Source organism: Dunckerocampus dactyliophorus, chromosome 17, assembly GCF_027744805.1.
Source record: "Dunckerocampus dactyliophorus isolate RoL2022-P2 chromosome 17, RoL_Ddac_1.1, whole genome shotgun sequence".
Taxonomy (NCBI): domain Eukaryota; kingdom Metazoa; phylum Chordata; class Actinopteri; order Syngnathiformes; family Syngnathidae; genus Dunckerocampus; species Dunckerocampus dactyliophorus.
In genome coordinates this window covers 5049870-5065594 of record NC_072835.1, presented here as the reverse complement: position 1 = coordinate 5065594, position 15725 = coordinate 5049870, and the positions used below count along the sequence as shown (strand labels likewise).

Below are 15725 nucleotides of genomic sequence, written 5' to 3'. Positions count from 1 at the left end.
CAAACACTTGGGCGGACTACACTCCATTTTGCAGTAACAACAAGCAACATTTATACTGATTGCTGAGTACTGTAAATAAAGATATACACTGTAACTTAGTGGTCGAACCATGATTGCTTCGTTGCTTCGGCTGAGCGTGAACAAGGGTAGGTGCGTTCTATTTGTCACTTACACTCTTCCCACGTCCACTTTGATTGCCGCATGACGTCGGCAATTACGTATTACCAAGTGCCGAGGGCAAGTCAACGAGGGCGACTTATACAGCTATTGGAATGCAGCCCTTAGTAGTCGAGGTAGCGGTCTTGCGTCTTTGTTTATAATGGTCATTTCTTTCTTCGCAATTCCCACTTGTGACGTCACAGTTGCTCCTGTACCCGAATGGCAAATTAGTGGAATGTCAAGGGGGAAATTACATCGTAGCCAAATCCGCTCGTGAAGCGTACGTCACGTGATCTAAACGCCTCGACGTCACGACGCGTGGTCGCCATCTTTGTTATTGGCAGTGAAGCTTGCAGAGAGAAAGGTAGCCAGTCGTCGAGTGTCAGTAGAGTTGTCAGGATAGAAACAATCCCTTATAGAATCAATTAGTTAACAGTTATGGTTCAAACCTGCTCAGCTTACGGCTGTAAAAACCGTTATCACAAAGATAAAGACATCTCCTTCCATAAGTGAGTTCAATTCAACTGTATGTTGACAATTAGCATTTGCTATCGAGGCATAATTAAAAACGCCTTATTACTTTATTTTTAACGGCACATCAAATTAATCAATTGTGACTGTAAAGAACAATGTGCACGTGAAATGAGGAACACATACGGTTTAAAATCATAACTTCTTATAGGATTCATTTCACTCATCATTCTATTTTACAATCAATCTTCGAACATTCTATTTGATCTGCTAATTGTTTTTCCAACTGTTTACTAGTTACTGGACACTTTTACCACGTGCAACTGTTTACTGCCATCTTTACTTTTTATACTAGTTACTATACACGTGCCATGTTTACGACAATGTTTACTGTATACTCACACTCGATACTAGTTACGAGACGGTGATTTATTTACACTTTCACCTTGTGTGAAAACTTCACTTGACCCACTTTGGGTGCAGTCTCGGTCCGAAAGAAGTAGAAGTGGACTGTAGTTCTTTGAGAGAGGCAAGTGTGACCGAATCAAAAGAGCAGCTATGATGAAACCAGAGGCGATGGTTATCAAAAGACAACAGAAAGATGAGTGAAAATCATGACAAAATAGTAATATATATATATATATATATATATATATCACTTTAAATGCTTTTGACTTACCCGAAATTGCCACAAACCGGGCAAAATGGCGACGTATCTGCGAGACTCAACACTGTCTTCTTTAAAACATTGTTAAGCTGTGTTTACACTTGCACGCATTTTACCTCCGCATTGTCACGCGGTTCGCCGTGGCAATACATGTCATTTAGAAGGCACTCCTGAAAATGTTGAAGCTAGTTTAGAGACCGTTTACACACTTGGCATGCAATTCGTAACCGAAAATGGTGCACATTGGCACAAAATTAATGCCACCCTCCCGCACAACCTATTTAGACCTAAGTCAAGTACTGTTTATGTCAAGTGTATGACAGTACTCAGGACACGCATTCTATCACTACCACTTCCTGCATCCGTGAAGCAGTCGTGACAAAGAAAAGGAAAGAGCAGGAAGAAGGCAGAAACTAGAAAAAAGGAGGCACGGACAGTGTGGGAGAAGGATTTGCTGGCGAGAAGACATCGCTTTGGACATTATGATGAGTTATTAAAAGAAATTGTCAAGTAAGATCCAAGAGGCTACAGAAATGACTTGAGAATTCCCCCCGACTTCTTCCAAGAGGTGGTGGAAAAGTGAACGGAGTCACACTCACACTGATATGCACCGCCCGCATTGTTTGCACATAGTTTGTGGTGCGTGCCATACATTTTTAAGATTTCAAAATGTACTTTGCTCACTGGCCCGCAGCCCTGCACAGTTTACACTACTTCACACCTGTGCAGATATGTGTAGTGTAGTTTTGTGATTTCCGATTGTCTGTAAATGTGACATGTGACCCGACTGTGTGTGTGGCTGTGTTCAGATGACAGTTTGCTGATGTTGTTTTGGCGTGGTTCAGCTGACAGTAGCCTTTTTTTTTTTGTAGCAATAAGGAGATTGCTGATTGACCATCGCCTCGTCATCTGAACAACGTCCGGGTAAACGTTGTAATATGATGTTCATCCTTAATGATAGTGGCGAAGTTCCGGTGTGTGGCTTCTTCTTGCGTAACTGCTTCTCGTGTCTATCCCATCCATTCATTTATGGGAGTGCATAGTGCGTACGCAACCACCAAACGGCACAACTCGGAATGCCGTAAACCGCTGTATCTGTTTTTCATTGTTGGTGCAGGCACGGTACCAAAGTACCTTGTGAAGACGTACACAGATGTTGCTGCTAAAAGTGCTAATGAATTGATAATATTTGGCAGGTTTCCTCTGGCGCGTCCAGACATCTGTGGCAAATGGGTGTCAGCAATGAGGAGGAACAACTTCAAGCCCAGCAAGTACAGTAACATCTGCTCGCAGCACTTCACCAAAGACTGCTTCAAGAGAGAATGCAACAACCGCGTACTCAAGGAGAACGCCGTGCCCTCGCTCTTCAACTTCAACCTCAACATCAAGGTAAAGCATGTGTTGCTGTCGCACTTGATGACTGCTTGTTTTACACTCGTTTGATATAGAAATAAGGCAGTTGTTAAAAATGTTCAATGCAGTTGTATTAGTGATGTATCGATTTTAGGGTTGCAGTCGTTCAGCGTTTATTGCGGTTAATTGGTTCCAGAACCGACCGCAATAAGTGAATTTCCGCGAAGCAGGATTCAATATTAATAAATGTAATATTTTTGTACTTATGGCACAGAAAACCTGTTGACGATCTTTTCTGTTTACGGTTTTTAACATGAAAGAACACCCCATAATCATTTTTACATTTGTATAAGATAATATAGTAGATATAATCAGAGGAAATAAGACATATTAGACATAAGATTCACACATTAGCAGTTCCTTGTTTTTTTTCTGGACAGTGTACTCCCTGCGGTGGCTATTGTCTCATCAATGTATTGTAATGGCGGCTTTAAATGGCTTTACACTCGTATTACTTACAATATAGTAAACATAATAAGCGTAAATAAGCCATTTAAGACTTTAATAAAACTCCTGCTTGTGTGTGTTACAGTGAATGTGTTCCCTATGGGAACTTAGTGGTGGACAGATGTGTGGAGGACAGGACGTGACTTCCGAGGTTCAAAGTTGAGCTTTAGCTTGTCGTGGGTTTTGGCCCCAACAGTAGCCCGGGTTATTATTTTGATTATTGTGTGATTATTATTATTGTGCCGGTTGTGAGATCATTTAAACCTGCAATAAATGGCCTTCTGGAGATCACGTCTGGTGCTCGTCTCACCAAACAATTACTGACACCTAGTGGCCAATGTAGAATACTACATCACAATTATAATGCTTCTTCTGCCCTTTATTTGTAGTTCATTTAGCCATTTTTATGCTTGAAAATGCTTATTTTTAGCAAAGAATAAGTACAATTTGCTTAAATATGCACATGTTTTTACTAGTATTCAACCATGAAACAGTCATCATTGAATAATTTTTTTTTTTTTTTTACACGATAGAGTGAGGGCACAATGTTAGAACTATGATGTAGCGAGGGACGTTTTTTTTTATACTTGCAGACTGCTTGAACAGATGAACTTGGCACCTTTAAGCATCCCAAGGATGAACCAGACTTGTGGTGCTCCACAATTCTTTTCCTGATACCGGTATTTGATTTTCCAGTAATGTCAAACAAGGAAACAGTGTGTTTAGAGGTGTGGCCTTACAATACCTCCAACTAACTCAAATCCTGTCAGTTAGCTTGTCAGACGCTTCCAAAGCCATGCCATACATCATGTGGGCTTTCCCACATTGCTTAAAGCAGGGGTCACCAACGTTTTTTCATCGCTTTTTTCACATTTATTTTTATAGCTTATTTCAAGCCAGAAAAAAGCAAATATGTTTGTTTTACCAGAGCATTAACAACATGCCTACACAACCCACATTGTGTCTTTCAGAATGCATTTCTTTCTAGCGTTCTCACGTTATTCACTGAAAACCCGAATGAAAAGCAGGCTTGCAGGCGCCTCATGTGGTCGTGGGCGGGGGCTCACGTTGGGGACCCCTGGTTTAAAGATATCATCAGACGTCACCTTTGTATATGTCAACTTTTGACTCTAAAGAAAGTCATAAGAAAAACTCGTAATTGAGGCATTTAGCAAATAGAAGTAATCTTGGTAATTCAAATGACCCGAGACGCTCGGTTCACGAGACGAGAGGATACACGAGATTGGGTCTTTACGAGAACGAGACCAGAATTTACCATTACTTTTAAGAAAAACACTATGAAGAAATATAAAAAGCATATTGCAGTGTAAGGATAAGCGGCATAGAAAATGGATGGATGGATGTTGCAGTCTACTAATTTAATTTCTATAACGTTACACTCTTCTGCACTCTCTGTGTATGCTAGCGGCCCCACCTCCACCTCAGCGAGACAAAGAGACTGTATGACTGACAAAAGGGCTCACTCTGTTCACGCCGTTGTTTTATTGAACAAACATGCCAAGGTGCTGACACCAATGCACCCTCCAATGAGGGAACCCTCTTCCTGCCTGTTTGGAGGCGGGAGACGAGGAAAACAGACACGTGTGCACATGGCAATGTATATTAAGGCTGGCAAAATTATGGAATTAATTTTCATTTACTGTGTGATGAATTAATTTTTTAATCTTCGGCCCAGGCCTAGTGCCCACGATTTCTGAACTAGAAATCTTGTCACGTTTCAATTTCACGGGATCTTGTGACAACCCTACCTAATTATCCATCCATGGCAACATTTAAATGCTATTTTTTTACGCTGAGGGTGTTTTTCAAGAGAAGGGAGTCAGAAAATTCAGTGGAAGAAGCAAAGAAAGTCATTTTGTTTTGTGTTCTTCAATGAGCCAAGCAAATCCCATCCTTCATGTTTGATGAGCACCAGTTTGGTGATTTTAGTGTTGTCCCATAGAAGATTGAAAAGGTGAAGTTAATTAGCATTGCTGTTACATCTTAGACCAGTGGTCACTAAGATCCCTGGTCTCGGCCGTGAACCTGCACAAGATCTACCAACCCCCCCAAACAAGCAGGATAATATATATATATATATATATATATATATACATATATATATATATATATATATATATATATATATATATATATATATATATATATATATATATATATATATATATATATACACAATATGTGCTTTGTGTTATTTGTTGGTTTCAACATTTCAGCTTTTTCTAATTGAGCATTTTGCTGTATTTTTATAATTTTTGCTGTTTTTTAAATTTTATTTTGTTTCTGCAGTGATGCAATGACAAATGAGCCTTGGGCAACAGATGGCCCCTGAGCCGCACTTTGGGCACCCCTACTTTTGTGGCTGTTGGTGAGGGTTGGGTTTGTGGCGTCGGCTTCATGACCAAACCACAACTATTTGGCTTGTTGGCTCAGTGTAGTGGACGAGCGATGCAGGTTGAGGAGAGAGGGGCTGGTCAGTGTGCGAGTGGCGTCGTCATGGCTCAAAGATTTTTTTGGGAGGTGCACGTCTGTGGAGTTATATTTGTTTATTGTTGCAAGCACACCGCTGCAGCGCTGTCACTCCCTCCCTCTCTCGCTCGAACTTTTTGCTAGCGCGGGGGGGGGGGCGAGTCGGTGCAGGAGGCGGGCCGGTGTACTAGTGTACTTCCAGCCGGGTTTTGGGGATTGGGCTCCTTGCTGGGGCTCACGGTTTGCTGCCTGGATAGGCAAGACACGTACGGGCGTGTTCAGTGGACAAAATGCATGCCTGTTGGTCGCTCTCCGGGAGGTGAGGGCACTGATATGATACATTTTTTTCCAAAATGTTCTCACGAAGTCCCAAAGATCGACTAGTAGCTCACGATCGACGGGTTGGCCACCCCTATCTGCTAGCCTGTAGTGACGATGGTAGCATTCTGGGTTACTGGTGGGGTTTGGTGGGTTGAGAGTCGATGTTTTTTTTCCCTCTCATCGTGTTTGCGGAGCGTTAGCTAGTTAGAACGCGAGGTCTCTGAGTCAGTGAGGAAGTCCCACATGATCGACGCCATGTTTGTACATGACACACGTTTACAGCACATTAGGAGCGCTTGATTTGCTCACCTACAGCACAGTACAATGGAATCTCGCCTCATTGGAACGTTTTTTAAATTTATTGGATCCATCCATCTTCTTCCACTTATCCGAAGTCGGGTCGTGGGGGCAGCAGCCTAAGCAGGGGAGCCAGACTTCCCTCTCCCCAGCTACTTCATCCAGCTCCTCCCAGTAGAACCTGAGGCATTCCCAGGCCCGTTGAGAGACATGGTCTCTCCAACGTGTCCTGGGTCTTCCCCAAGGCTTCCTCCCGATTGGACGTGCCCTGAACACCTTCCCAGGGAGGCGTCCGGGAGACATCCTGACCAAATGCCCGAGCCACCTCCTTTGGCTCCTCTCAATGTGTAGGAGCAGCGGTTCTACTCAGCCTCTCTCGGATGACAGTGCTTCTCACCTTATCTCCGAAGGAAAGCCCAGGCACCCGTTACCCAGGTACCCGCGATCTTGTCCTTTCAGTCACTACCCAAAGCTCATGACCATAGGTGAGGGTAGGAACGTAGATTGACCGGTAAATTGAGAGCTTTTCCTTTTGGCTCAGCTCTCTCTTCACCACAACGGGCTGATGCTGCACCAATCCCCCTGTCGATCCCGCATTCCATCCTTCCCTCGCTCATTAACAACACCCAGAGGTATTCAAATGTATCGGATATCTGAGCTATTTAGCGTATTTATCGGTGTGATGTCATAATTCCACAAAAAATACTGTTTGTCTTTCTTTCTGACAGTCTGAAAGTCTGGAGGATCCCTTTACCTCTGAGATCCACTTCCCCCTCTCGTTTCCTTTGATGTCTGACACCGTCATGGAGGAGGTGGAGTCTGAGCCTACCAGGAGTCCGCCAGATACCCACAGCGACACGGTGGTGGTCTCCTGCGACCACAACTACACGGCAGAGGACTCTGCGCGGCAGAAGAAGCGCATCCAGCAGCTGGAGGAGCAGGTGGAGCTTCTCAGGAAGAAGCTGAAAACCACACAGCAGAAGTGTCGCCGTCAGGAGAGGCAACTCAAGAGCCTGAGGGTTTCCTACAAGACGGTCAAGACCACCGCGTGTGACGCGCCGGTTGCTTTCAGCGAGGGTTATGTCATTTTACCAAAACATATCTACCAAACACTCAAAGGCATCGAGTAACAAGCATACGTGAGTTTACTGAGACTCCAAATCTACTGCTTGTCCTGAACAGTTGGAGCTTCTGAGCGAGAAGACTATCAGCAGGACAGCCCACTTGAAGCAGCATGGACCATAAAATCAAGTCTTAACATTGAAATGCTTTCATGTTGGACTTTCATAACATCCTTCCTGTAACAATGGAGTTCATCAGCACATCTTTTGCACATTCAGAGGGGAAAATCAGCATTTGACCCCCTGCTGATTTTGTACGTTTACCCCTTGTAAGGTTACCCTTTACATGTAATAAAGGTTATCAATTCATTTGTATTTGATTGAGTGTAGGAGGGACCAGAGCTCTTTCATAGAGTTCTGCAGGGGGGTTCCTGTGATCAGAAGCCTGTGATTGGACGTGAAGTCAGTCATCGTCTTTTAGAGGACAGAGTCATCATTTCTCAGTCCATGTGCCTCATCCGCGCCAATGAAAGCCCAGTTAACGCTGCCCGGAACTTTCAGTTGTACTGGCAGCGGCAATGCCAATTATTTACAGTGCGATTCCCAGACATGGAAATGAAAGGACATTCAGTAACATACGCTGGCAGAACCTTTCAGCCGTCCGAACAGACTCCAAGAAATTAGTCAGCATTTTTTATGCAAACTGGATGAAGGACATTCACATACAGCTCCTAACAAACCCAATGGAAATGGAATTACAGGAAAAAAACTAGCACATCCGGTGGGGAAAGTAAGTATTTGACTCCCTGCTGATTTTTACAAAGAGATGAAAAGTACATCATTTAGTGGTAGCAGAGACATCCTGTCAAATATATATATATATATATATATATATATATACATATATACATATATGTATATGTATATGTATATGTGTGCAGAAATATGTTAAAGATTCAAGGTAATTTCTATTAGATTTTGTGGAACAAGCATTTTGAGTCTGACCCTCACAGACCAGATGTTTCATGTCCATGAAACACTCAAATAAGTCCTGTCCCTTTAAGAAAGTACTTTACTCTCAACTCATGTGGATAAAAGACACCTGTCACACAAACACACTCTTCCATTTAGCGGACTGTAGACCTGTACAAGACTGTAGGCCTGTACAAGACTGTAGACCTGTACAAGACTGTAGGCCTGTACAAGACTGTAGACCTGTACAAGACTGTAGGCCTGTACAAGACTGTAGACCTGTACAAGACTGTAGACCTGTACAAGACTGTAGGCCTGTACAAGACTGTAGGCCTGTACAAGACTGTAGACCTGTACAAGACTGTAGGCCTGTACAAGACTGTAGACGTGTACAAGACTGTAGACCTGTACAAGATTGTAGGCCTGTACAAGACTGTAGACCTGTACAAGACTGTAGGCCTGTACAAGACTGTAGGCCTGTACAAGACTGTAGACCTGTACAAGACTGTAGGCCTGTACAAGACTGTAGGCCTGTACAAGACTGTAGGCCTGTACAAGACTGTAGACCTGTACAAGACTGTAGGCCTGTACAAGACTGTAGGCCTGTACAAGACTGTAGACCTGTACAAGACTGTAGGCCTGTACAAGACTGTAGACCTGTACAAGACTGTAGACCTGTACAAGACTGTAGGCCTGTACAAGACTGTAGACCTGTACAAGACTGTAGGCCTGTACAAGACTGTAGGCCTGTACAAGACTGTGGACCTGTACAAGACTGTAGGCCTGTACAAGACTGTAGACCTGTACAAGACTGTAGGCCTGTACAAGACTGTAGACCTGTACAAGACTGTAGGCCTGTACAAGACTGTAGACCTGTACAAGACTGTGGACCTGTACAAGACTGGAATGGACTGCAACAGCATGAAGAAGCATCTTGGTGAGAAATCATTGATCAGTGGAGGAACTCCAAGATAACAGTCAATCACCTTCCAGGCAAGATGTCACCTGGTGGGCTAAGGATGATTGGGAGGGTGCAGCCCACGATGATGAGGGAGGAGCTGGTTGATGATGTCAAGGGAGTTGGGAGCACAGCAAGAAAAGCATTAGTACAGGGGTGTCCAAACTTTTTCCAGTGAGGGCCACATAATATCATAGTATTGCCCTCTGCTCTTTTCCCCCCATTTTCTTCTCGTAATATGACTTTATTTCCATGATAGTTTGACTTTATTCCCAAAATAATACAGCTTAATTTTCCAAGAATAACAATTTTATTTAGATTAGTTTGTTTCTCATAATTTTATGACTTAAAAAACTACATTTTTTTTCTTTAATAACAACTCTATGCTACTAAAATATTTTTCCTCATATTGTACGTTTATTCCCATCAAATTTCAACTGTTTTTCTTGTTATAATACGACCTTTTTCTCTTAATATTTTGACTTTATTCTTGTAAAATTACAGCTGTTTTTTCCATTTTTGCTGTTTTTTTAATTTAATTTTCCGAGTAGATCGACTTTCTTTCCAAAATTTTATTCCCATAATATAACTTTTTTCCACAACCAAATTTTCCCCCAAAAAAATAGAACTGTATGTAGTTTTGGTTGTTCCTCATAACTATAATATCACTTTTTTCTTTAATGTTTCAACTCGGCCGCATGGTGGCTGAATGGTTAGCATGTTGGCCACACAGTCAGAAGATCGGGAAGATGTGGGTTGGAATCTCTGTTGGGCATCTCTGTGTGTCCTCACTTTTATTCCCTCTTAATTGTCATGAGCTGTCGTGCTGCTCTGTCTGTTTCTTGTTGCAGCGCACTACCGGCTGCCTACGAGGAGTCACCTGCACACACCTGCAGCCAATTTACCAACCACTTCCTAAGCAGCGCTGTCATGTCTACCCGTTGCCAGATTGTTTTCCCTGCTTCTCACAAAGCCTCTTGTTCCGCGTAAGGTACTTTCTGGTCCCCCTGCGTGTTCAAGTGAGTACTATTTTCCTGCCCGGCCATTCCGGCAGTGTTTTTTTTTTTTATTTTGACTTTATTCTCGTGCAGTTACTGCTGACTTTTCCATTTTTGTTGCTGTTGTGTGTGTGTGTGTGTGTGTGTGTGTTTTTTTCCCCTGTCCTGTCCAGCCTCAACAGATTTACTCTGCCAGGGAGAAGTGTGAATACACTTCCCCTGTTATACAAACTTTATTTGACTTTGATGCTTGTTATTAAGCAAATTTGGAGCGACCGGATCGGAGCAGGAGGGGACAGAGAAGAAGAGAAAAGAAAACAGGGGAGGGTGCGGGGATGAGAGGGGGACAAAAAAAGAGAGACCAAACAAGGACAACAGCGGCAACAGCAACAATTGTGACAACAAGAACAGAACAACAGAAACATACAGAACAACAACAGCAAATAAATGTCTGTGACCACTATAAAGACGAACAAGGACATAAGGACAAAGGACAAAACAATATCAACAACCACAATGACAAAGCTGTCAATGACAATCACACATAATAGTAGTAATGAAATGATGAACTATGATAGTGATCACAATGACAATACTGCATTGAAACAGTCACACATAATAGTAGTCATGAAATGATGAACTATGATAGTGATCACAATGACAATACTGCATTGAAACAGTCATACATAATAGTAGTAATGAAATGATGAACTATGATAGTGATCACAATGACAATACTGCATTGAAACAGTCACACACAATAGTAGTCATGAAATGATGAACTATGATAGTGATCACAATGACAATACTGCATTGAAACAGTCACACATAATTGTAGTAATGAAATGATGAACTATGATAGTGAACAGAATGATAATTACTGTAATGCACATCATTGTAAAAAAAAACTACAGTCATACTGCTGATATCACCGTCGCTGTAATAAAACCAACCAACCAACCAACCAAGGGGCCGGAGGACAGCCAACCCCTGAGACCAGCGAGAGATCACACCCCACAAAGGCAGACGAGTACCGGGGGCCACAAACTGGCAGGCCCAGAGACGCCCCCACAACCGGAAAGAAGCCCGCCCGCGCCGGAAGCGCCAATCCCCCCCCACCCCCAGGGAGCGGAGCCCGGCCCGCCCCGGGCCAACCCCCGCCCGACCCCCGACACAGGGCCACCCCGCCCAGGGATGCAGGAGGCACACCCTCCACCCACCCGGCGGAGGCACGGGCGGCAGAGATGTATCACCCAGCACCCGACCCCACGAAGCAAACCCCTGCATGCCCCCCCACCCCCCGTGTGTTTTTTTTGTTTTCTTGTTAAATTATAGCCCTCAGGCCGTACTTTGGACATCCCTGCATTAGTAAGACATTTTTCTTTCACGGCTTGAGATCCTGCAGTGCCCGCTTTTGATCAGCTGATAAGCAGCCTGTTTCACTCTAATGCTTGTTTGCAATAAATTTCTTACTCAAAACATTTTTCGTCTCGCTTCCATTTCTTTATTTTGTATTTGGAAACTCTTCTTAGAACCTCCTTAAGATCCAACAGTGCAAAATGTAAAATCTTATAATTTTGGGATCATCAGGAGTGTATTAGGAATATTATAATTCTTAGGAACTAATTTAGTTTTTTGGTTATGGTGAATCACAACAAAACAATTTAGAAAGCTCATCATTGGTGGAAAAGCAAAACCAAATACACAATTAAGGCCCTGGCCAAGTAAAGGCTGTGGTAACAAAGATAAATGCTGGTATTGATGACATACTCCACACATGCAACCAAGAATGGTTTTATTTTATGATAAACTGTCCAAAGCAAAGCAGGCAACGGAGCGCTGAAGACATCTTGTGTCTTTACCTTGTAAACTTAAACCCATATAATTATTTTGCTGATAACTACATGTTTATTATAATCAATGTTTATTAAATACATAATAAAAAGCCCGGTGCTGCCCTGCGACTGGCTGGCGACCAGTCCCCTCCTCTTGCCCAAAGTCAGCTGGGATAGGCTCCAGCACACCCCTGCGACACTAATGAGAATTTAGCGGCATAGAAAATGAATGAATGAATAATAAAAGAGTTGACGCTCATCTGTCATTCGTCTGTCAAACTGTGTTAGAGCTCTTCAATGCACGTGTGTGTGTGTGTGTGTGTGTGTGTGTGTGTGACAGCAGTGTGGCGCTGTAATTCCCCACATCAAGTTGTGGACGTGTCACCCCGCTCCCGAAGTCTGCTGGGATGGACTCGAGCCTCCTAATGGCGATCGGCTATATAAAAATGAATGGATGGAAGAAACTGTAATGACATACTTGGCCAGCAGGTAGCACTGCAGGCTAGGTGTCCACTGGTGCAGTTCCTGGAACGTTAGCTTCCTAACCATCTAGTGTCCATCTACCGCTCACTAAACATGATTGGCAAGGCAGGTAAAGTGCTGCAGCATGACATGCATGTTCATGACTAACTCAGATATGAAAAGTCCAAATGCGTGCATATTCACTACTAACCAGAATATAAAAAGGAATATATACAGTAAATGACTCCAGATGTTGAAGAACTATGAACGAAAAAAACCCAAACCCACCACAATTGTCATTGTAACAACACATGTCGTGTCGTTAGTAGTGATGATGTGTTACTGGTGATGTGTTGTTACTGGTGATGTCATGTTGTTACTGGTGATGATGTATTACTGGTGATGTGTTGTTACTGGTAATGCCGTGTTGCTACTGGTGATGTGTTATTACTGGTAATGTCGTGTTATTACTGGTGGTGATGTGTTGTTCCTGTCAGTGATGTGTTGTTACTGGTGATATGTTGTTACTGGTGGTGATGTGTTGTTACTGGTAATGTCATGTTGTTACTGGTGGTGATGTTACTGGTAATGTGTTTTTACTGGTAAAGTCATGTTTTTACTGGTGATGTTCAGTTGTTACTGGTGATGATGTGTTACTGGTGATGTGTTGTTACTGGTAATGTTGTGTTGTTACTGGTGGTGATGTCTTGTTACTGGTAATGTTGTGTTGTTACTGGTGATGTGTTGTTACTGGTAATGTTGTGTTGTTACTGGTGGTGATGTCTTGTTACTGGTAATGTCGTGTTGTTACTGGTGATGTGTTGTTATTGGTAATGTCGTGTTATTACTGGTGGTGATGTGTTGTTCCTGTCGGTGATGTGTTGTTACTGGTGATATGTTGTTACTGGTGGTGATGTGTTGTTACTGGTAATGTCATGTTGTTACTGGTGGTGATGTTACTGGTAATGTGTTTTTACTGGTAAAGTCATGTTGTTACTGGTGATGTTGAGTTGTTACTGGTGATGATGTGTTACTGGTGATGTGTTGTTACTGGTAATGTTGTGTTGGTACTGGTGGTGATGTCTTGTTACTGGTAATGTCATGTTGTTACTGGTGATGTGTTATTACTGGTGGTGAAGTGTTGTTCCTGTTGGTGATGCGTTGTCACTGGTAATGTTGTGTTGTTACTGGTGATATCGTGTTGTTACTGGTGATGACGTGTTACTCGTGATGTGTTGTTACTTTAATGTTGTGTTGTTACTGTTGGTGATGTGTTGTTACTGGTGATGATGTATTACTGGTGATGTGTTGTTACGGGTAATGCCGTGTTGCTACTGGTGATGTGTTATTACTGGTGGTGATGTATTGTTACTGGTAATGTCGTGTTGTTACTGGTGATGTGTTATTACTGGTAATGTCGTGTTGTTACTGGTGATGTGTTATTACTGGTGGTGATGTGTTGTTGCTGTTGGTGATATGTTGTTACTGGTAATGTCGTGTTGTTACTGGTGGTGATGTGTTGTTACTGGTAATGTTGTGTTGTTCCTGTTAATGTGTTGTTACTGGTGGTGATGGGTTGTTACTGGTAATGCCGTGTTGCTACTGGTGATGTGTTATTACTGGTGGGGATGTCTTGTTACTGGTAATGTCGTGTTGTTACTGGTGATGTATTGTTACTGGTAATGTTGTGTTGTTACTGGTGATGTGTTATTACTGGTGGTGATGTGTTGTTCCTGTTGGTGATGGGTTGTCACTGGTAATGTGTTGTTACTGGTGATGTGTTATTAGTGGTAAGGTGTTGTTACTGGTGATGTTGTGTTGTTACTGGTGATGACGTGTTACTGGTAATGTCGTGTTGTTACTGGTGATGATGTATTACTGGTGATGTGTTATTACTGGTGGTGATGTGTTGTTACTGGTAATGTCGTGTTGTTACTGGTGATGTGTTATTAATGGTGGTGATGTGTTGTTCCTGTTGGTGATGTATTGTTCCTGGTTATGTTTTGTTGTTACTGGTGGTGATGTGTTGTTACTGGTAATGTTGTGTTGTTCCTGTTAATGTGTTGTTACTGGTGGTGATGGGTTGTTACTGGTAATGCCGTGTTGCTACTGGTGATGTGTTATTACTGGTGGGGATGTCTTGTTACTGGTAATGTCGTGTTGTTACTGGTGATGTATTGTTACTGGTAATGTTGTGTTGTTACTGGTGATGTGTTATTACTGGTGGTGATGTGTTGTTCCTGTTGGTGATGGGTTGTCACTGGTAATGTGTTGTTACTGGTGATGTGTTGTTACTGGTAATGTCGTGTTGTTACTGGTGGTGATGTGTTGTTACTCGTGATGATGTATTACTGGTGATGTGTTATTACTGGTGGTGATGTGTTGTTACTGGTAATGTCGTGTTGTTACTGGTGATGTGTTATTAATGGTGGTGATGTGTTGTTCCTGGTAATGTTGTGTTGTTACTGGTGGTGATGTGTTGTTACTGGTAATGTCATGTTGTTACTGGCGATGATGTGTTACTGGTGATGAAGAAATACGGTATTTCTTCACGGTTTGTGAAGAAATACCACCATGAAATAACCAAGCCCGAAAGATTTACCTCCTATTATAAATATAGAAAATATATATATATATTTACTATACACTAGGTCCCCAACTTACGAACACCCGACTAGCGAACATTCGCGAATACGATCACAAGCCGACTGGTCTATATTTTATTTTATTTTGCCTTGTAGTCGCTCAATCAGTATTTATACTGCTGCTGTACATGCTTGACCAGTAGAGGGCACTGTGACACTGCTAATGGGACCAACAGTTACAGGCAGACCAGGGGGAGGAGAAGTAAAGAAAAGCTACGTTGTAGCTGTATGATACAACCCGAACAGAGGGTGTGATTAAAGTTTATGAAGAGTTAATAGGCCTGCTTAATTCTACACCACCCACAGAACACTACCTCTTTTAGAAGAGTCTAACGACGACGACCATTTGTACTTTTTTTCAATATCTCCTCCTCCAACTCCACCACAACGACATATGCTCGGCCACTCCTCTTCAAAGGTAAATAACATTTATCATTACGTATTATTATATCATTTTTATTGTTTTTTTCATTAATTATCCTCGTTTAATATTACTACTGCATCCAAACTCATATTTACATCCATACAC

At 42.4% G+C, this 15725-nt stretch overlaps 1 protein-coding gene across 4 annotated transcripts; it reads left to right on the top strand.

The window, feature by feature from the left end:
• On the top strand, positions 1-10552 carry thap1 (THAP domain containing, apoptosis associated protein 1). Of its 4 annotated transcripts, XR_008566634.1 has the most exons (4): positions 490-668; positions 2494-2686; positions 6994-8116; positions 10108-10552. XR_008566634.1 is itself a non-coding variant. In XM_054758323.1 (3 exons), exons 2-3 carry the CDS (start codon positions 2540-2542, stop codon positions 7393-7395), a joined length of 549 nt encoding a protein of 182 aa, XP_054614298.1. In that variant the 5' UTR covers positions 1-146; positions 2494-2539; the 3' UTR covers positions 7396-8187. The 4 variants fall into 4 exon arrangements, 3 of the variants coding, with proteins under 3 accessions (XP_054614298.1, XP_054614297.1, XP_054614295.1); XM_054758323.1 differs by lacking the exons at positions 490-668; positions 10108-10552 and adding an exon at positions 1-146 and having other exon boundaries at positions 6994-8187; XM_054758322.1 differs by lacking the exons at positions 490-668; positions 10108-10552 and adding an exon at positions 5-150 and having other exon boundaries at positions 6994-8187.
• The last annotated feature ends 5173 nt before the right edge of the window (positions 10553-15725 follow it).

What these genes read in the sequence shown, in the direction of transcription:
- thap1 (XM_054758320.1), top strand. Translation starts at nt 598, where the DNA reads ATGGTTCAAACCTGCTCAGCTTACGGCTGTAAAAACCGTTATCACAAA. An exon ending in AAAGACATCTCCTTCCATAA is followed by an intron (nt 669 to 2,493) that starts GTGAGTTCAATT and finishes AATATTTGGCAG; the next exon opens with GTTTCCTCTGGCGCGTCCAG. An exon ending in ACTTCAACCTCAACATCAAG is followed by an intron (nt 2,687 to 6,993) that starts GTAAAGCATGTG and finishes TCTTTCTGACAG; the next exon opens with TCTGAAAGTCTGGAGGATCC.